Genomic DNA, 22,684 nt, shown 5'->3' with positions numbered 1-22,684 from the left:
TAAACTATTTAGCAGAAAATAAAAAAATCAAAGGATCAATTTGAAAAAAAATTGTCTTTCATTTCATTTTTCCTTCATCTTGATGAGGCAAACTTGTAAGTTGCAGTACATCACTGGTAAAGCAAAACACTAATTGCTTTGTATTGGATTCCCCAGAAAATCCTCTGGAAGCAGTATGGATCTTCAGATGCAATGATTAGCTTCTTTTCTCTGGCCATCTTTTCCTTCATCACTCCATACCGCTCCTCCTCTCTTGTTGTGTTAATCTATATAGTATCTGTCCTTGTCTTCTCATTTCTATCCCTTCGTCCAATCTATATATAGACAGGCCTTTTTTCTTGGGTAACTCACAGCTCCCTTCCTCCCTGCAACCTTTACTTTCACATTCATTTCCTTTGGTCCTTTTATGATCCCCCCTCCTCCCTCGCAGCAGCTGCTCATTACCTGCCGCTGCATCTCATTCCATCTACTCACCTGTTGGTCAAAGTGGCTGGATAAAATCTAAAGTCCTGCATCCACCCAATGAACTGATTAGACCCTGGAGAAATGAAAGGGGAGCAGAAAAGAGCATAAAGAAGGTGTTAATGGGTTTGCACTGAAGGCGGTGAGTGAGAGGATTTCACAGTATTTAGTAGATTATCTTATCAGTTTCTTGATACCAGCTAAGTGAGGCTGCCCACAGCTGCTAATAATGGCCAAGTTCACAATACAAAGCTCAACAGCAACTGCCAGGCTTCATTTATCTCCACTAGAGAGCAGCAAGGCTTCTAAGGGTAGATCAATGAGCTTGGGTGTTGGGGAGTTAAACTATGGTAAGTTGTAAAAACGCCTCAGTATCACCGACTGGTTTTACAGACATTATAGAAATATCCCGGTAAAATATTATAGATATACATATAGAAATGGTTAAAAACTAGTACAATAAGACTTTTTAAATCAAATTGATCATTTAATTCAAATTTTATGTTGACCGACACAAGGCGGTTCAAAACAGTTATCTGATCAACGGTACTAAATTCAAAGACATTCAATTGATTAAATGAAGGCACAAGTGGGATTCTACTACTGTAGGGGAGGTAATACATTTCCTGGCACACGGTTATTCAATTATGTGATTGTACTATTCATCTTTATTATTCATAGGTGTGTTTTAAATCACAACGTACATGAATTAAACCAATTAAGATGGTAATTACTCATTTCATTCGGTGTATTTGGACTGTCACACAATGCAGGTACACTGCTCCTGCTTCCTCATGCAGAAACTGTGGAATTTCGACACATTTATCAGTTATCTCTTTTTACATGACTATGCTGTTTATTAAACTAAGCAAATATACTCATGCCATTGAAATGTGCTTTTATTAAAGCAAAAACCGCCAAGCAGCAGCGGAAATGGCAGCTGGTCAATTTGCCCTGAGACAGCAAAGCAGCACCAACTCCACAGACCTGATACCTGAGCTGAAGATGAACATGCCTGTGGACATGAACATGCTGTCTCTCTGAGGCATCGTGTGTGTGTGTGTGTGTGTGTGTGTGTGTGTGTGTGTGTGTGTGTGTGTTGCCCAGTATCTTGTCGTCTCTTCTCAGTCACCGGCTGATTGCTGGACGTTGAGACACATCTGTACAAACATCCCTCTTTGATTGCCTCATCTGACTTGTGGTAGAGGAGTGGATGGATCGGTTCTGTATTCTGTAAACTTCTACAATTGTTGGGGTTTTAATAAGTTTGATGTGATTGTCACAGCTGTTTTTTTATTTTTATCTAGTGCATTTCCCCATACTCAAGCAAGTACAACACAACTTATTTGCGTTTTGTTTATTTGGTAACGTGTCTTTATTTAAAGCATCTTAATCTGAGTGGAATCTGACGATTTCTCAGACCTTGGAGCTCATTCATGGCAATGCTTGCAAGAAAATTTGCTGTTTAAGCATTGCTAGGGAGGCAAGCTGGAAAACAATGACTGTGTCAGAATAAATTAATCAAAGACACTTCATCTTGTGCTGCTCTGAGCTGGACATAAGATTCAATCCAAGCGGGGCCTCTGTCTTGGACGGCGTCTCTCAGCACTGTGTCATTGTTTCTGCTTGTGTTTTTCCTCACAGCATGATTAAAAATCCATCTGCTCTCCAAACTGACAGAAATTATAGCCATATCAGAAATCAAATAGCATCAATTGTAAAGCTAAACTTTGTATGCAACAATCACTTTGTATATTCCACTGGCTCATCAGTGTAAAGCTTCACACGAGAGGTAGCAGCAGTAACAGTTTACTAGTTGAAAGCAACCTGTTAACACTAAAATGAAGCTGATATCTTTGAATACCAGCATGAATGCAGCGGCTTGGAGCTCTGTACACAGAAATTCAGCATAAACAACAAAGAGGAGTTTCTCTTTTGTTCTGTGTTCTGTATCCAGCAAAGAAACACTGTGCTTAGCTGCCAATAACACAGCTAAAGGGGAGGAGATGTCCGCAGATGGCACTACTACCAAGCAGGACTGCAGCAGTCATTGTGACCCAAGGCCATAGAAAACTCCTAAATGGAAGGTAGGAAACCTTCTCACTTAAGAGGCTGAAAAGTGAATATGTTTTGTTACATGTTGTTACATTTTTTTGGAGGTTTGTTTTTGTTTTTTTTTCTTTTTTGGAAAATGAACTGCTCCTAAAGAAAAAATGGAATTGGTTAAAACTGAAATGCAACATGCCCAAAAAAAATAAATGCCTTAAGTCCAAAGTCTCTCATCCTGATACTGGAATACCTCAAACAAAATGGCACAGTGTCCGTCTCACATGGGAGTACTGGACCGCACAACAAAGCCACCATCAAACACTCAAATAAAACAGGCAAGCCCCCAACACATTTCATGCAAAAGTATACGTACAGCTGGACACAACTAAAGAGACTTGCACAGGCGACGCTGCAGGTCCAAAGAGGGCCAGAGTCTTTTCGTGTCCAACCAACTTCTGTGTAGTTTGACAACAACTCTTAGAAGATGGATAACGTCTGTAAGCATCAACAGAAGCTCTGCCACGGCTTTGTCTGTGAAACTGTGTGTATGTGTTACAGGCTTTACCATGTGTACTCCAAAAATCCTGCCCACTTTAGAGAAAGTATTTGTGCATATGTGTGCATATATGTGTGTATTTGCATTTGAGAGGGGCTTTGGCGTGTTTGGCCCAATTACAATGCGAGTGTCTGCGTGCGCTTTAGTGGGAAATGATGTGGGGGGTGCATGTGCATGTAAAACAGAGAGAGAAAGTGTGAGGGAGTGTTATGGGATGTAAGTGTGTTAGATCAGTGTGTGGTTGCGCAGCCTTAGGCTTTGGCTCGGGATTTCTTTAGCGTGTGGAAATGGGATTATGGCTTCCTCTGAAAAGCACTCTCCCTATTGTTACTGGGATGATGCAAGGTATAAGCCTTAATTCTCTCTTCTCTGTGTAGGTCTGTCTTTCTTCTTTCTGTGTGTTTGAGTTTCCATCATCCCATTTCTTATGCTCCTTTTCTTTATGTTTCTTTAGGCTGACAGAAGTTAATACAGATACCATAAACAGTACGCATGGGTTTTATCTTTAATTGGTATAGTCAAAATGAGGCTCTGTTTATTGTTTTACCAAATGAACACTACAGTAGTTATTTTGGTATTACTGGTATATATAGTATTACTTCTCTTTACACATCCCTAGATTCTGGGCAGAGAAAACATGACCTAAACACTGAGTCTCTACGCAATATTATTACTATTTACAATTAGCAAAGGTCAATTAATTGTATTTCTAAAATAAACCATGTTCACATGAAAAGGACAAACTTGAATTATAACTATAATTATATATTCCAAAGGTTATTTACAATTGTGTGGTTTCATAGCAAATATAAATATCAGGATGTATGTAAGTCTGGCTTTCAACTAATGATTAGTTACTGACACGAGACAAAAGGTGTGTGGTTGCTCATCACAGAACCTCGCAGTGGCTTCACTGTGCCAGTAAATAAAAACTACTATTTGTAAACCTGTAATGTCTCTGCATCAAACTTCATTAAAATGCAAAGTGGAACTTTTTTCCCTCACATTCATGCCAAGTCATTAATTACACTATAAGCCCCTATACTGACAGCTGCAAACAACAGACGCATCCCATACAACAAATTTATCTTTAAAGGCAGCATTTCTCTATTTCTAAAGATAGTTTAGTGCATTTTTTTTTTTTTTTTTAAGATTTCATGATATGCTGATTGAGAACTCAAAGATTACGAGCAGAATTTAAAGCTCATCACTGGACAGCGTCTCGTGTGCATGCAGTTTTCAGTTAAAGTGTTCCCCTCCAAAAACAGACATAGTTGTTAATCAATACATCTGATCAGCATCTGCATAATCAATCCACTGATCAGAATTCCAGACACAGCCCCCGGGTTCAACAACCACCCTCTCTCCCCCAAGCCAATCACTTGCATTGATCACCCCCTCTGATGCGATCTTCAGCTGATCAGATGCTACCTGCTGTGAACTGGGGATCAATGGCTGATAAACGAGAAGAAAAACACTCGTTTATCACCCTGGAGATGAACGGATATCATTTTTCTCTCAATTTCTCTGCTATTGACTCTGAGACGGCTCGCAGGCACCGCAAATCAATCACAGATGTGTAGTTGAAGCAGGATAAAGGCCAGGAGGAAAATAAAGGTGAAGTAGTCATTGACACCACATTAAGATACACAGACACGATAATCTAAGAGGTAATTTTTCTCCTCTTGGAGACAAATAAAGAAACGGATTACGAAGGTGGTCACTCTTGAGAGGATGAAAGTTGAATGAATTAGGGAAACAAAATTACTGCATGGCATTTTCATACATTACCCAGTTTTTTTTTTTTTTTTTGGATGAACTGATATGCATAAGTAAGGGCATAAATAAAGAAGCGGATGAAAAGCTATAAACAATGTAATGCCATAATTTTGTAGGGTTTAATAAAACATCAGCAGCGATGAAAAGAAATGACCCAGTAATGTCTAACTTCATTGATTTCTTAAAAATGTTCATGAAAATATAAGAAAAAAACAAAACAATGAAGTGTCTGAAAAAAATAATTCTTTACCGTTGGCGCTGAGTCCCACCCACATAGCACCACCTTCACTGGTGTCAGACAGCCTGGCGGCCAGCGGTTGGGTGTCATATGGCGTCCCGTCCGCTTCGAGTCCATCCAGGAAGAGGCTTGCACGTCTGTCGTGAATCTGGAAATCCATCAGTGTAGCAGACATAAGTCACTGATAACCAATACAGTGAAATCAATGACGAAATGCATAACTTCACATCGAGAAACGTCTAAATAATGAGCTGTTACTAAAAAATGTTATTTAATTTGGGCTATTTCACTACATCAACCAAACATGAATACACACATCTGTTTCAAATTTCTGAAGTTATTTTACAGAACAGCACAAACACCTGACAATGGTAAAGAAAAAAACAGATTTTTTCTTTTTTTTACTATGCAGCAAGTCAAGCTTTGCAGGAATGAAGTTCAAACATGAACAAATCATTGAGAAATTACATAAAACATGATAGTGTACCACTGAGGAGAGCGGCCTGAGGGGCAAAAGCACCTGTAAAGGCTGAGGAGCAGGTTCCTACTGTAACCCGCAACATCTCTGAGAAAGTGGCAGCTGCTTGTGTGTGGATTTCTTTGCAAAAGAATATGTGCACGGCACCGGTGCATATCTATGCACGCGCATGTGTGACCACGTGTGTGTGAATTATACATACGGCTAATCTTCCAGCTCATTTCCCCAGTAGCAGAAAGAGCCTCGGGCTAAACTGCCTCAGCTGCAAATTAGCTTTCTGTTTGACCAAAAATCTCCTCTCCACTCCTTTCCCCTCTCCTTTCCTGATCTGCTGCATGAATATTAAAAACTGCACGGCCGACAACATCGTCAAAGCAGCAGCGGCTCCCTTTCACATCAAACCCGGGCCAAAAGAAAGATACTTCCATAAGAGGGACACGTCTCAACACACACACACACGCACGCACAAACACACACACACACACCCTCCCACCAAAAAACTTTAATGTGCCCCGTCCCACTCCCTCTCCTTTACTGCAATCTCCAAATCCTGCGTTTGGAAGCACACTGTGGGTCCGCTGATAAACGTGACTCTCCCCGTCTCACTCCAGTCCGGCTCTCCGGTTCCTCCTCATCTCTCCTCCAGCCTGGCCCTCCTTGCTTTGTCCTTCCTCCTCATGCGAGGTCATTTGGTTCCTTCACCTTTTTTCTGTTTCAGAGTTTGATCACCTAGCTTTCATTTCCTCAAATTCTTTCCCGATTTTTCATAACCATTTTTTTTTTTTACCTTCTCCTCCCCCTCGCTTGACGACTTCTTCCTCTCATCTCCCTTCCTGTCTCTTTCCCTCATGTTTATCTTGCCCTGTCGCTCTCACTTGTTGTCAGCTCTTTAGGGAAGTTGAAAAGGTGTGAGGAGAGAAATAAGTCCAAGTCAAAAAAACCCTTTAGGGGATGAAGGCTGGCCCAGACAAGTGTCTGCCTCTCAGAGGATAGTTAAGACGCCCAGACAGACACTTTCATGATGGCTGATTGAAGACTGGCAAGCGCATGAGAGCACAAGAGAGAGTGCGAGAGAGAATAAGAGTGGAAAAAAGGGAAGAGAAAAAGAGACAGTAGGGAGAAAAAGAAAAGTCAGAGAGCGGGTGTAAAGAGAGGGAGCTCGAAGAAGAGCCCTCTTTAGGAATCTCTAAGCCAGAGCTGTGTGGCTCTTGGGGAGATGTGAGGCAGTTGTCAGGCCTGATGTAAATGAATCCTGAAGCGCTTCATCCTCCTTAGCTGCCACGCGCCCTTTTGAAACACAGCCAAGTCTCCTTTGTTAGCTTTCACAAACACTTTCCTTCCATTTTTCCTTTTCCTTGCCCATCTGTATTTTGTGTTTTTTTTTTTTAGCTCTTTTCCTCTACCTCTCTGTCTCTTTTAGCCACAATAACTTCAGAGTTCTTTGTGAAAATGGGAAAAGGGAAAGAAGTAAGGTAATTCCTGAGTGTTGATAACTGGTTTCATTTGGACTGTGTCCACTAAATCCAAAGAAAAGGACTACTTCAAACTAAACCTTTTCTCTTCCATTTTACAGAGAGGACATGTCATTTTCCGAAGGCTTTTATATAAATCACATTATAAGGTACTGGAACTGGAGTAAATGTTCTGATACAGACTGGGAATCAAATGCAGTGTTCATCAACTTTAATTATTACATGCAGCAGTATAAAGTGCTTTGGGATTATATCTCATGTAATTATTCAAATGTAATGTTATATGATGCTTTAATTCTCTGCAGATAGCAACAAATACAAATTCTAAAAATTATGTTGCACTATAAGCAATTTATGAATAAGACAAATTAATTTTTTCATCTTTCAGTGTATTGAAAATTGATTTTTTTTTTTCTATCAGAAACAAACAAGATATGGTACAATATACTCGTCTTGTTTTTCTCTCCTGGAGCCGTCACATTAGGCTTAAAGCTAAAACTGGAATGAGAGGAGACTCAATCCTGGGCCCAGGACAGCGAATCTCAACCTCGCTACAATCTGTGGGCCAGGACACCTTTGTTTGTTCCATTAGTACTCAGCTACATTGTGTACAATAAAAACATTTTCTTCTAAAAGACTTCCAGGAAAAACTGAAAGTCATGATACCTTATATAGAAGAAACTTATTTAACAAATTCCTGTTTGATATCATGTTTCCACTGCCGTGGCTGTTAAAATATTATTGTGAGGGGAAAAATGGAAAAGTCACTGTTTCCTATGCACTGCATTTTTCTTTCAGAATATATTTTTGTTGCCATTATATTATGTACTTTAACTTTTTTATTTAAACTTTGTTGTTTCTGTGCTCTTTAGAAGTTCCAGGCCTCCTTTCACAGTGTAAACGCACCCCACTGGCAACAGCACCACCTAAGCCTTTCTAAAAGCCCAAAGAAACCCTGAGTGGAAAGCTTTTAGTGATCTGTAGAATGGCATTTTGACTAAAGCTCTTCTCGATTTTCACACTCCTGCCAAGACAACAGCTCAGTACACACTGTGGACAGTTGTGTGTGTGTGTGTGTGTGTGTGTGTGTGTGTGTGTGTTTTTTTTCTTGAACTCAGTTTGCAACAGCAGGCCACAAAAGCAAGTGGTGATAGAAAAAAAAAAAAAAAAAAAAAAAGCAAAAGTCCCTCTACAGTTGTTGCCCAACAATTAAATGTTAAACATTGCTTTAATGTTCAGGAGTTTAATTCATAGATTGTACTTGTTATCGGCATGACACAATGTGACACAGCAGCCTGTATCCCTCAAAATGAAAATCTGTTCAGTTTCATTTTACGCCTCAAGCGGAAAAAAAAAAGGAAAACTCATAAACTCACTGATTCCTCATAATGTGCATTCAACATTACAATTCATATATATAGGGAAAAAACATAAAAGCTTAACCTTACTTTGAAGCAAATTTGGGTTTATAATGTTTGCAAATCATTTCATCTCATTTCAATGTACATTTTACACAAGGACGGGGATCTTTTTGAGGAATTCGTATATATCCATCAGATGTTGTGTGTATCTGTATTTGTGTCAAACCGGTGTGTGTCAGATGACCTACATTTACAAAACTGTTAACAACAAGTAAACAACAACACAAGCACAGGAACGGCTGATGAGAAGAGTTAAGTTTCTGTGGGTTGCAGTCATGCCTCCTGGTGACCTATGGGTCATTTTCCATACACCTGATCCTGCAGCCACTTTCACAAGACTGAGGACAAAACAGATTGTTTCAACTGCACAAGTTACTCATGAAAATCATTTTAAACTTATGTAAAAGGGATTAATAATTCTCATTTTGTACCCAAACAGATACAGTTACGCTAATTAAAGTGAGTGTAGCAATAAGTCCGTCTCACTCTGTGGGAACGATGCATAACGAAGTAACACAACACTGAAGTGTTACTACTTCTCACAGTAACACTAGAGATGACTGGAGCTAATGTAGCAGCTAGAATCCCATGAGCTTGTTACTGTTTATTACATATTGGTAAACAAATATTAAATATACTGTCCTTCAAGTGCATTTTACCATCAGTTTACAGGAGTACAGGTAAGAACAGTGAGAAATTTTAAATGTCTTTATTCCATACAAGTTTTTACACACTGTGCTGTCCCCATTTAACCACCTCATCACAGTCACAGTATGTTTTTAACTCACTACTTCTCCCTGCACTCGCTTCCTACTGTCCTGACATCGTTCTGGTTTTCCCTTCCTTGACGCTCGTCTGTCTCCTCCTGCCCTTTCCCTGAATCCTCGTTTCAGCCCCCACACATCCTGCCTCAACAAACCCTCTCCTGTAGGTGGTGTTGCCCCGTGACGGACTGACATCTCACTCTCTGATAACACAGCCTTCTTCTACAGCCAGGGAAGCAGTCAGTGCAGATATTAGATTATCGGTATTGGCAAAAAAGTGATGTAGAACTATGCAGTTTATGTCAAACAGCTGAACACAGTGACACTGGCAACTCATATTCTTAACTAAAATGTTGTGAAGACAAACAAATGATTTATTAAATCTACAGTGAGAGAAACAAAACAGGTCTAAGAAAAAAAAAATTAAAGTGAAAGTTTTAAGGTTGGCTAGGTGTCAGTGGTGTCGCGGTTATCACAGCAAGTGTGTCCCCAGTTCAAGTCCAGGCTTGGATCACAGACAGATAAATATGAATGGTCGATTGATTCATGGAGGTGTCAGGGATTCCAAATGTTCAGTGGAAGTGTCCCGACTTACTAGGAACTGAACAGAGGCAATTTTAGTTTGACAGTCAATGTTGTTTCCTATTCAAAGTTCAGATTGTACACACATCAGTTATGTCTAAAAGGAAGTAAATGAAAGGAAGAAAAAAGTCAAAAGTTTGGGAAAATTCGAAACTGGATCTATGATTGGCATGTTTGGGATTATATGGATTCTGATTCACATCAGAACATCAGGTTGTTTTTGTAAAACCACTCATCGATCTTCCACATGCAAACAAAAGTTAATAAAAATCAAATGTGTGTTTTATGAACTCGTGCATCAACAGCTCAGTGCGTCTGCATCTCCAGGCACACTGTCACCTTTCTATCTCACTCACTCTCCCAGCCTCTCCCGGCTCTCGACTTGTCCTCCTCACCCACAATGAACCGTTAGCAGCTCTGATGTACAGCCAATATTCCCGACATCATATTAGCAGCGCTGAAGTGTGTGAAGGAAGAGATAGGAAGAGTGGGAGAGGAAAAAAAGAGGGAGAGAAGGAGAAGGGGGGCACGATGGGAGGGAGACACATTTGTTCTACTCATCTCAGCGCTAAAAGATACAATTACCTCTCACAGCATATTATCCATGTTTTATACCAGCCCAGGGCCCCAATGCCTTTGCCTTGCCGCGCTCGCCCCATGTAAGGCCCATATTTTAACACTAGCTATGACAGTTTATTTAAGAAAAGAAAATTGTCCCCGGGGAGATGGAGAGGGAGAGAGGGGCAGAGGGTGTGAGGAAAATAAGAGGGAAAGGGGGAAGGACAAAAGAAGGTGGAGAGGGGGAGACAATGAAAGAGGAAGAGAATGAGAGATAGATGAAGTAGCAAAGGGGGGAGAGAGGAAGAGAAAATTATCTTCGGGAAAAAACAGCAGAGGAAAGAGATAAAGAGGAAAAGAGAGGGAAGGGACTTATATAAGGTGACACGCCACAATTTTAATAAAGACAATAAGTCTCTTGCACTTTTTCCACCCTTCCTGAGCAGAAATCAGATACATGTCAAAGAAGAAAAAGGCCACATACAACCTGTCCGAAAGTAAAAGATAGAAATGAAGCACCATGGTAAGTTTTGCTTATAAGTTAATTCTTATAACTTTGGCATTAGGATTTACTTTATCAAAAGAATATTTCATGTTACAGGAATGGAATATATGGACTTATCCCACTTGTAAGTGTGCAAACTGAACTGGTCCACCACAGTGCAAACAAGGAGACACAGACACACTCCCATTCACACCCACAGACAATATTGAAGTCATCTGTTAACTTCATAAACAGACTGAGAGAGGAAACCGTCACTGGAGAAAAGCAACATATTCATAGGAAGAATTTGCAAACTCCACACAGAAAAGCCAACACAGACTTGAAAGGTGAAAATTAAATTCTCTCTCTCGCTACAACACAATGCAGCCATGTTGAGGAATTATGAATATATATTTCATCATAAATTCTGAACAAGGAATACTCAAGCATTATCCTCTTCTGCCCCAAACAGGCTTACAAACCCATAACAAACTATTATTATGGATATTCCTTTAAGACGCTTGTCGGCGTAACATATGATGTATGGTGGTTTGTTTTTATCCCAAACACCTTCCAACACCCTCGCTGCACTTTGAGCTCTCGTGTCTCAAAGCTCCAGTGGGAATGAAACCCCTAACCATGTCTACGTTGGTGCCTTGCCCTACCTATTAAGACCGACACACAGCGATGTGAAAGAAAGAAATGAATGCAAGGTTACAGCGGATACGCGCATGCCCGCACTGCACACACACTCTCACAATGTAATTGATGCCCGTCTTGTGCCCTTTTGCCTCTGGTGCCAGCAGGCAGAGGGATATCAGAGAGGTGTTCGCTTTACCCCTTCATTATAACCTTGCCTCACCTTCTCTCTCTCTCTCTCTTTCTCCATTTAGCGCAAACAAAAAGTATTGAGTAGCATGTGAAAAAAAAAAGTCTTATTGTATTTGCATATTATGCAAACACATGCATTTTTGCAACACACACACACACACACACCAAATGTGTGATTCAAGATGGTAAAGAGCTGAAAGCATCAGGAGCTCTCCACCACAAAGCTACAGAACGGATTCAGCTTCTCTTCAGCTCAAGTTCAACTAATTCAAGTTTCCTCAGACCTTAGTTTAAAGCTAGGGTTGGTGATTTGAATGAGATACATTTTTTTAAATACTGGTTAAAATGATCTTTATGACCCGATGGGAAGCAATTCATAGCGTGTTTTTAAAGTAGTTTGGAAAATATCCGCTATCTGCCGCAGGAGTAAAACGGGACAAACAGCAACCAATAGTCTTGAGGGAACACCTTTTTTTAAACCAATCAAATCCCTTCGCTGTTCGACCTGCCCCCTGCGCGTACATGTACGTGTGCACTGACCCTTGTTCAGTGCGCGCGTAGAAGGACGGAGCGTCGTTGCAGAATGGCGGAGACGAATATTTGGGGGTTTGCTCACCGTTCAGTGCGCCATAACTTGGCGTTGTGCAAATAAAGAAAAACGAAGAAACGAAGCGCTGAGGACAGGTTACACCAGGAACGCACTGCACGCGGAAGTGCCGCGCGCACCGCACGCGCCGCGAACGTCTCCGCGTCTCCGCTGCCAACGGGAGCTCCTCCAATGGGGTGGGAGCTGGGCGGAGCTAGCTAGGCGGAGCCTTGGGGAGATGCTACATGCTAATGCTAGTTTTCAAAGATCGCCAACCCAAGCTTTAATGCTTTCAGGAGCACTTTGACATGTCTTCACTTTCAATCTTTTATTTTATGTTGATTTCTACTTACACTGAAGATTTCCACAAATCATGTATTAATTGATAATTTAGCAAACAATTTAAAACAGACGCTGATCATTCAAAGACTGGAAAGTTCACTGAGAAACACGTGTGTCTGCACTACTTGACACTGATGAAGAGCTGCTGATATTTCAGATGGCAATTTAAATTTTTCAGTCTAAATAAAGTGATCCAATCAGAGCAGAGGACTGAAACTTCAGGCTGCAAGGTAAAGGATCGCTAACTGGTTTACCGTTTTTTGTTTTGATAGTACGTAACACCAAGTGATTACAATCATTAAAAAACATGAATATAACGGTAACACTTTACTTGAAGCAGTCGGTATAACACAATATAACAATAACATTTATAAAGCATTATAATGCCATTATAGCATGTGTAGTTATAAACACTCATAAATGATCACAATGCCTGGACCTAACCCTAACCCTACGCTGTATAGTGAGTTATAAAGCATTGTGATCATTTATGAGTGTTTAGAATTACTTATAATGTGTTATACTGGGTGCTTCAAGAAGAATGTTACCAATATAACATTATTAAAGCGATACTTCAACATTTTGGCAAATTGGCCCATTTAGGGCAATTCCCTAGTCATTTACAACAGCGTACTTACTTTTTTTGTGAGGGCGAGCTGTTGTTTATTCAGCGGTGGGTCCGAGGAGAGCTTCACGGCGGACATAATGGAAGTGGATGGTACAGTTGCTTCCCTCGTCAAACTCATCAAATACACAATCCAACAACCCCAAAAACACTCGGGTGGACACGTTATAATCTGCACATTCACTACGCTGTGAAACACCTACAAATAATATTGTAGCGTTACGACACTGAAGCGAATACTGGGAACTACTTTTTCTTATGAGATCACTACGCCCAGACGCCATGTTTAGTAAGTAGTTCCGTCTTAGCAATCTTCGCAAAAACCACTCAATCTCGGAATTTTGCATTAATATTTCACAGCGTAGTGAATGTGCAGATTATAACGTGTCCACCCGAGTGTTTTTGGGGTTGTTGGATTGTGTATTTGATGAGTTTGACGAGGGAAGCAACTGTACCATCCACTTCCATTATGTCCGCCGTGAAGCTCTCCTCGGACCCACCGCTGAATAAACAACAGCTCGCCCTCACAAAAAAAGTAAGTAGGCTGTTCTAAATGACTAGGGAATTGCCCTAAATGGGCCAATTTGCCAAAATGTTGAAGTATCGCTTTAAGAATTTTGATCAACCCTTCATCAGACAAATGGCCGTATTTGGTCATTCATTCATTTCCCTCTTTTCCTAAATCATGAAAATATTTGAATTTAATCAGCTTTAGACTTTCCCACAGAATTTCTTCAAAAAGTGTAGAGTCTAACTTTCAAAAAAAATATTTCTGCGGGTGAAGTATAAAGCGTTAAATAAATGTGTTTCCACCACAGTAAAAGGCAACAACATCTAACCATTATAGAGAGAAAATAACTAACATTCCCTGTCTCAAAAAAGCATGTATATCTAAGCTGGATGACTAGCTGAAGAATACTTTTTAGCTGGTCCACACAGAAGACAGGGAAAACAACACATATTTCATATATTTCAAATGCTATCGTACAGCATATCACACCATTTAGTAAGTTGATGGTAAGATTGGTCATCAAATGAGAGCAAATCTTAGAATGTATTGTCAATTCCAAAGAAATCACTCATATCTTTTTAGACATTATCAATTTTACTGATTTAATATTGATTACAAAAAAATGGCAATCCAGAATAGCATATCTAATTTCAGAAAAGACATGTTGGGGAGAGATACAATAGAAGACAGAAGGATTTGAAGATAGTTATTATTAAATGTTATCACCTCAAACACTAATGGTGTACATAGTTTTAATAAAGAACATAGTTTAAATAAAGGGAAAAGTGTTTTATTTGGTGGTTTGGAACATTTCTTTTTGCCCAGACACGTTCATTATTCTCATCCTTTCTTGGGTATGCAGGAATTTTATAAATTCATGAGAATATATTCATGGTTTCTTGAACTACGGGTGAAATTAACAGGCACTTTGTACAGAATTCTGTGGCATTTGTTATGTGTAGCCTAATTTCAAATAGGCTGCCTTGTGTAGCTGTTATGCTCAAAAACACTGAACGCAGATGTCAGTAAAGCACTGAATCTGCACTGAAAACACAACATTTACGATACTTAAAGCATGATTTTGAATCAATCATCTATCCAGCAAAGATTGACAAAGCATATTCTATTTAATTTAATTTGGGATTCTTTTAAAAAGTTATTTTGTAAAATCAATTGTCAAAAAATATATATTTTGGCATGCTAAGTAACGTATAAAAAGAAATCATCTTTATTTCTCTAGACTGTTTAGGGGAAAAAAATGTACATACCAGTTTTCTATTCATACAGAAGAGGCATCGATGGAAAATGTTAAAAGTATAAGGCATACTTGTTTAAACTTTTATCAATCGCATTTTTTTTTGGCAACTTATATTATGGTGTGACATATATTGAAATAAACCAGTGCATATCATGTAGGGCCACTAGATGACACTCTATGCCAACAAAATGCGAACACAGTACTAAATTTCCCAGACAGTGCAAGTGAAATGTTAAAGCTACACAGCAGAAGTAAAAATGTAAAAAATACATCTACCGAAGAAAAAGGAAGAAAAAAGCAGCAGTGCCTCAGACATTTGTGACGGGCTGAAGAAGAAAAAAAAAAAAAACTACTGAAGTGATGAAAAAATAAGTTAGGCCAAAGCACGAAGGCCAGAGCTTGATGAACAAACTCACAGACGGTTCTGGAACAGCAGCTGCTGGCCGAGGCTTATCGATGGTGCAGTTAAGTCTGGACATGATGAAATAAATGCGACTTCTACACCGGGGTGAGACTGAGATTGAGGGTGGAGCTTGCTGACATGGGGTCATAACCAGCTGGAAGCAGCCATCTGGGGTCATAAAGGGTTAGGACATGGTCAGAAACAAGGCATGGGTCCACTGAGTGATGGTCAGAGTGTTTCTTCTGCATACCATGGTTATGATCATCTTGAATTTTCCTCAGGATCAATAAGGTATCGATCTATCTATCTATCTATCTATCTATCTATCTATCTATCGTTATTTAAGTTGCTGTTGCCCTTCTATCTTCTTGAAACAGTCTTCTGAACTCTGGCACCAACAAAGAATTGTGGCGGCGAAAACCTTTATCACTGGATATTTGTTTCATGAAGTGATAGAGCGTCTCTCTTTCAACGTTTGATACGTTTGAGTTCATGAGGCATGTGCATGTGCTTCGTTGCAAAATGTAAGAGACTGAAAAACAATAGAGTTACCAGATGAGTTAGTGCTAACTAGTAAATTAAATTATAAATTAAAATAAATTAAAAGTAAATTATTGCTAAGACTACACTAGTCCACAGACGTATGCGCGCACACACAGAGTGAAGTGAAAAACAGGCAATACTAGGAAACAGGCCCACATTTACTCACTTCCTCCTATTTGCACATTTTCATAACTTTTCAGTTCCTCACAAAAAGAGCATGTGTCAAGTGTGTTAAAGTGTTGAACGTCCATGTTGAACTGGGATGTGATGGGACTGCTGTGACTAGCTGTCCCTGCCACTGCCTCATCTGATAATGCTGATTTGGTCAGGCACTAACAGACAGATCCCTCTGGGGGTCATGAAGGCACGCAGTCAAATCTGTGGCACTCCGAAAGATAGGCAAGACTGTGAACCCTCGCTTTCTTTCATTCAAGATCTCTCTTATCGGTTGCTACTCATTTCACCAACAGCTCATCAAACCTATGGGATATATGAAGAGTCATACAGTACCACTACATAGGTGAACCAAAGGGAAGCTTCAATAACAATACAGACAGATCTGTAAATGCATGAGTGATCTGGTCAAACGAAACACAGCTTTTCCAAACACGTTAAACAAAATCAACATCTCGTAGATTCAGTATCGGATTTTATGAGAACAGTGTTTCCTTTCCATGCTGTGGGTGACGTAATGGTAATAGTGTATTCTGCCCTCATCTGCAACTACAACAGCTGAATCAGACTCTTTTTTACCTACAGTGCCGGTAGAGATGCTTTATAACCACATACCACTGCCAATTACAAAAAGCTAAAATTTCCTGAAAGGTAAGTCCCATTGTACACTTAATTCTTAGCTATCACTTAACTACACTGAGCCACCTCCCCTCACTTCCCTCATTTCTCCCCCTCTGTCAGTCCCTCCCTCCCCCAGGCTACATTTTTCTCCGCTATTCTCGACATCGTTACCATAATCAGATAAGACAACTACCTAGGGAACACCAGCATCCCTACAGCACCTTGCTCCTGGCACCGTGTGTGTGTGTGTGTGTGTGTGTGTGTGTGTATTGCTGCTGGCAGCTGGAAACCCGTATTCCTTTTGACTGTCTTTTTTGGTGTTTTGATCTTCACGAACCGACAGATGACTGGTGTGTGTGTATGCGTGTGTGTGTGTGTGTGTGTGTGTGTGTGTGTGTGTGTGTGTGTGTGTGTGTGTGTGTGTGTGCGTGCGCGCACTATATGTATGTAGGAAAGGTCTCCAAATTACCCAGCTCCTTCATAGGGTAATGTCTGTATTGTGGCTGACAGACTGCTACAAATTATCGCTGAACTGTGAGTGTGTGCGCGTGTGTGTGTGTGTGTGTGTGTGTGTGTGTGTGTGTGTGTGTGTAAGTGTGAGTGTATAAGTGTGTGTGCCTGCACGAGAAAAAGGAGTATGTGAACGGTGTTTGAGTGTCAAGGATGATTATGTTATACTTCTGAATGGTCAAAGCAAATCACATCACCATACCATTAAACAAAAGGCAGACGGATTCACATACACACACATTTACCTTCGAGCTACATGAACGCAACGCACTTTTAGCAAAATACCTACGAGCCTCAGTCTTTTAGCCAACGTGAACATGCAGAACACACATGCACAGTTTACTATACTTAGACATTTATGACAACCTTATCCCTACGAGGCATAAATGCTCACTAACTACCAATTGAGCCATCAGCAACACCACATTTAGCCAACAACAAGTCGGACTGCCAGATTACTGTACCATCATTATCAATCAGCAGGCTTGCAAATTAAACTGTCAAGTTAGATTCCTGAAGAAGAAACAATGATTTTCTTTTAGAATATTGGGCAAAACAGATATCTCCTCACGACTCCTACCGTATCAACATGACTGAAAAATAAAAGAAGCCTTCCTCTAATAGATTAGATCTTTTAGAAAACGTTACAATATTTTAAAATAGTACAGAGAAGACTGTAAAACAATAAAGGAGTTTATAATACTTTTCAATTATCATCCTCTAAAAGGTTCTGACCCAGCTCCTCTGCTCTTTCAGCATCTTATTTTTTTCTGTTGATGTCCATTTAAAGGTTTTAGCTTATATTTAAATCATTTCCTTAAAAAAAGCATGAAAAAAATTGATTTGAAGTACTCAATTTGATCAGAGTGATCACATTAGTCAGGTTTCTGGCTTGTTTTTTAATTTATTGATAAAGACATCTAATTATCAAATTCATGAACAAAATGCCATCAATAGTATGTAATTGTGTTAATCTAAATAAAAATATCAATAAAGCCTAAAAAAACTCAAATCAGGCTGAAAAGAAATTGCCTGAAGATTTGACAAAACAGCAGGCAAACCAAAAACTTAAGTTTCGAGCACTCATAATAAAAAGGCTTGTCATGTTGATCATAGTTTCTCTCCCTGTGGCCTTGGTGTTATTCAGATATGCTGAAAGAAGGAGACTGTCCAGTGGAGTAGCCTGTAAAATGATACTCTTCAACATAAAAACACACACAGACTGACACTGATTCATTCAGGCCCTGACTACTCTCTCCACTTCGCTTGCTGCCATTTAGGACGCTCTGAGTCAATGAAGGCCTTTTTTTCTGTTCATGAAGCCTTGCGTGTCCAACATCTGATGCCTTCAGGCACTTCTAGGTGATGTATAATTCAAGTATGGAAAACAAAAACATACAAATGTTTATCATATTTTAGTTCTGTGAGAAAATCAAAGGTTTTGTACAACCCATAGCTTCAGCTTTGACGCTCATCCCACAAATGGGACAAATCTAGTCTCCGGATCCCAACAACTGTTAATAATATCTGATAATGTGTAGAAAAACAATGTGGGGAGGGTGTAATGTGGTTTGAATGTGGTTTAAGCTGAGACGAGACACTTGTGTACCTACACTTTCAAACCATTGTTGCAACAAAGAAACAATCTACTCAACATATTCTTGTGCGCAATAACCCAGCAGCCGACAGAAGTTCATTTGATGGAAATTACATCCAGCAGTTTTGTGGTTAGGTTTTCTAATGGAGGCACTTTTGAAACGCCGCGTTGAGTGTGTGTGGCAACATCTGCATGTGCCTGAGTGTCTGAAGTAACGTTCACGACCCTCGCCCCAGCAGCTGTTCCAAAGCAGATGTTTTCCAGTGTAATTACCACAAGCTCATAAGAAAGATGAGGAATAGATGGCCTGAGAATGAAGGAATGAAAAAGAAGGAGACAAAGACAGATACTGAATGCCTGAAAATGAAGTTTAGGCAATGATATCTGACAAGTAAAAACAAACCAGGTGAAACATTAGATGCGCTTCTAACTAATGTGTCCGTTGTGTCAGGATCCCTTGTGCCAGCACGGTAATCCCTGAACTCTCTTACCTGTAAAACAATATGCGTCCACCTGCCCAGCCTGAGCCTGCCCTCCGTCCTGAAGCTGACGGTCAGGGGAGTGTGACTGCTGGACCGGCCATACTGCAAGGTAACAGCCTCCCCGGATACTTTCAGAGAGAACACACACCGCTCCCTCAAACTCTTCTCCAACAGCATCCTGAAAGAGAGAGAGAGAGAGAGAGAGAGAGAGAGAGGAGAGAAAAAAAATCAACACGTGAACATTATGGCACCCAATTCTTGATCAAGGGCCACCTGGGGATCTGGCAGTCAGGAGTTAATCTTCACTCGCAAGTCAAAGAAGAAAAACAAGAACGGAGTCTACGGCCCAACGAGTAGAGCATCGCCACACAGTCTCTCATTTGACATTTTCACATGGAATATCAATATTTTACATGACTGCAAGGTTCCAGCTGCAGCGCCGAGTGCAGACATGCACATGTGCCACGTGTCATATTAACCACCATCACTGACATTTTATGGGAAATCATGGCTTTTATGAACCCAGAGCAGCAAACCCTATAAATCAGACAGACGCATGACAGAGAAAAAGAGCATCGAAATGATCTCTGTGCGTGTGCGTGTGTGTGTGTGTGTGTGTGTGTGTATATGTCTATGTGGAGAGATTTAGAAGAATACGTTTAGAAGAATTGTGTTTAACATGATGCGGTTAACTGAATAAACGTGTTTCTTGGATTAAACACTCTTTTCTGTGAAACAACAGGTGAATATTCTGACGATTTTCAGTTTCAGATGGAAGTATTCACAAAACAATGAACTGCCTAGAACATCTGAAGCAGACATGTTGAAACTGCATGTTCCTGTTATCCGGCAAAACAATATTGTTCAACACAATATTAAATCCATGACTAAGTTGGCATCTCTCTGTATAACATGTGTTTTTTTCTTGATTAAATATGTTGCAATAAAGTGAAATTCACGAATCAGTTGTTATACTACTGTATATGTGGGAAATGCAGCAACAAATTAAAATATCAAAAGTATTTCAAATAAAAATCCTGGATATATCTTGAAGAGAAGCTTTGGTTAAAACTGTCAGTAACAGGTGGCAGGCTCTGTTCATTGTTCAGATGAGGGGAGGGATGTGAAATCACAGAAAGAGAGGGAGAGACAAAGAGAGCGGGGTGAGGAGAGATGGACAGAGGTGAGGATAGAGACCTCTTTTCATCTGGCTTCTTTGATGGCAGCCACGATCCACTCTACAACAAAAGAATGATAGCCAACGACAGCAACAGAAAGAGAGCGAGGGAGAGAGTGAGGCGGGGGGAGAGACATTACTCCCATTCAGATGCATTCAGCCATGCAGGTGTCATGTTCGGCAGACCCAGTCAACAAAACTTGTCTGTCATCTGAATCCCCAGGCAGACAACTTCACAAACAAAAATCACAGAATGAAATTTCAAGGAGGGATCTGATCTCTGCCTGATCTGTCTCGGGGTCTAATTCAAGACTGAACAAGACAGAGACATTTACCTGAACGGTCAGCGAGTTAGTACAAGACACATGTAACCTGTCAGGTGTTGCACCCAATCCGCCGTCAAACCTGTTGACACGAAAATCTCAGGCTTCTTTCAGAAAACAATTAACATATACACGACAATATGCAAGACTATGACCAGAGCTCATTCTGATGGTCACTCCTGAGGGCAGACCAATGCCGGGCTTCAAAAACCAACACATTACAAGGCATCAATAACAACAGCAGGAGGAGGAGACTGAGGAAATGATGGGAAAGGAAAAAATATTGATTTCAGACTCAAGCGTCATAATATAATAACGTGTTACTGAGATTGGAAAGCCAGCATGCTGGTCTTACAGTATTCAAAGGTACCCGTCACATTTACTCTCCCAGCACAGTGCTGAATGTACAAATGAAGTGTACCAGTTGAAAAAACCAGGGCTGTCAGTGTTGACACATTTGTGACCATAACATTCGAGCATGATGCGTTAATATTTGGGCAGCAAGTTAAAGACATGATTTGTCTGTTGAGCTGTTAACTGAGTGCAGTCAGTCCTGCCTCCTGCACTCACAGAACAGCCTTTTTGTACAGGTGCAACTCAACCAAGGCAGAGTACTTTTCTTTGCACTTCAGCAGATTTCTTCTGAAATTACCTGCAGGTCATGCTCTTAAAGAAGCATTTTTCTGTTGACGCCCAGGTTCAGGTGTTAACTATATTTGTATTACTTTACAGTAACAACTTTCCAATGAGTCTATACAACTATAAAACATACAGCGTGAATAATTCCTTTGTACTGTTAAAATGGAAAAAGTGTCGAATGTAAGCTTCCAGAATTTCAAACACAAAAGAAATGTGTGAGTAAATGTTAATAATGGATTTTAAAAATTTCCGACGGTTGTCAAAGTTACAAGTTACACCTTGAAGTCTTTTACGGTTTTGGAGTCTGACACTTCGGAAGCAATAAATATCCAAAACTGTTAAGCTACTGAGTTCACCAGATCTTTGTTTCATCTTCCTTATCACTGCATAAAGTTTAAAGTTCAAAGCCACGTAAGAAATCACTGGCATGTCACTCAGCTGAAAAGCACTTTGGTTAATGCAGGCACCAGATCTATACCACATTATTTTCTTCACTTGATGTATAGAAATTAAGAATAAAGAGGCACTGCAGAATGAACTGCATTCACAGTCCAACAATCCATTACAAGTAAGTTAAAAAGGGCCAAAGTTAAATTGGTGGAACTAGATTTCACTAAGAAGCACTCAGATGAGATTACACGCTACAATGTCATGTATGTTTAGTCACATTTCAGTTTCTGGATAAAGGCCTCCAGTTGTTCGAGCAATCTCCCTGAACTGGTGCTATAAGGAGAACAAGATAGGGTTGCCATGCAATGCTAACGGATCTCTTTTTCTATGCATGTTCCTTGTGTGTGCGTGTGCGTGTACGTGCGTGTTGCAAGCTGATCTGAGAGCTTGTAACTCTGCACCACAACTGCCCTCTGTGAAACGTACCAGCGCACTCTCATCCCCTGTCTCTCACACAACATTTCTAAGTAGGACATGACAGCCAATTGTTTCCTGATGGCGATAGTGACCTAATCAGACCTGACCTCCTCTACGTTGTCAGATCAATATCGCAGGGTTTTCACTGTCACGTCGATATTTCAAAATCATATTTAACATCAGTCAAGATGGAATGCATTTTTTTTAGCTGTATACCTGCATTATAAAATACTCTTTTCTATCTTCTCACATTAAGCTCAATTTGTACAAATTACATTATAGGTTCAAAGGCATGGAACCCTCCTCTTCATATTTCATTAGTTTGCCACTAGGTTAGTGCATTAACAACTGT

The 22,684-nt window shown here is 40.1% G+C and overlaps 1 protein-coding gene across 1 annotated transcript in view; it reads right to left on the bottom strand.

The window, feature by feature from the left end:
- ush2a (Usher syndrome 2A (autosomal recessive, mild)) overlaps positions 1–22,684 on the bottom strand; it is a 202,181-nt gene that overhangs the window by 177,149 nt on the left and 2,348 nt on the right. Inside the window, exons 4-6 of the mRNA XM_030094333.1 lie at positions 19,336–19,504; positions 5,097–5,232; positions 475–538 (exon numbers count right to left, since the gene is read on the bottom strand). Coding sequence (XP_029950193.1) covers positions 475–538; positions 5,097–5,232; positions 19,336–19,504 — 369 coding nt within the window. The remainder of the gene's footprint in view (positions 1–474; positions 539–5,096; positions 5,233–19,335; positions 19,505–22,684) is intronic.

This window comes from Salarias fasciatus, chromosome 1 (genome assembly GCF_902148845.1).
Source record: "Salarias fasciatus chromosome 1, fSalaFa1.1, whole genome shotgun sequence".
Classification (NCBI taxonomy): domain Eukaryota; kingdom Metazoa; phylum Chordata; class Actinopteri; order Blenniiformes; family Blenniidae; genus Salarias; species Salarias fasciatus.
This window is presented reverse-complemented; position numbering and strand designations above follow the sequence as displayed.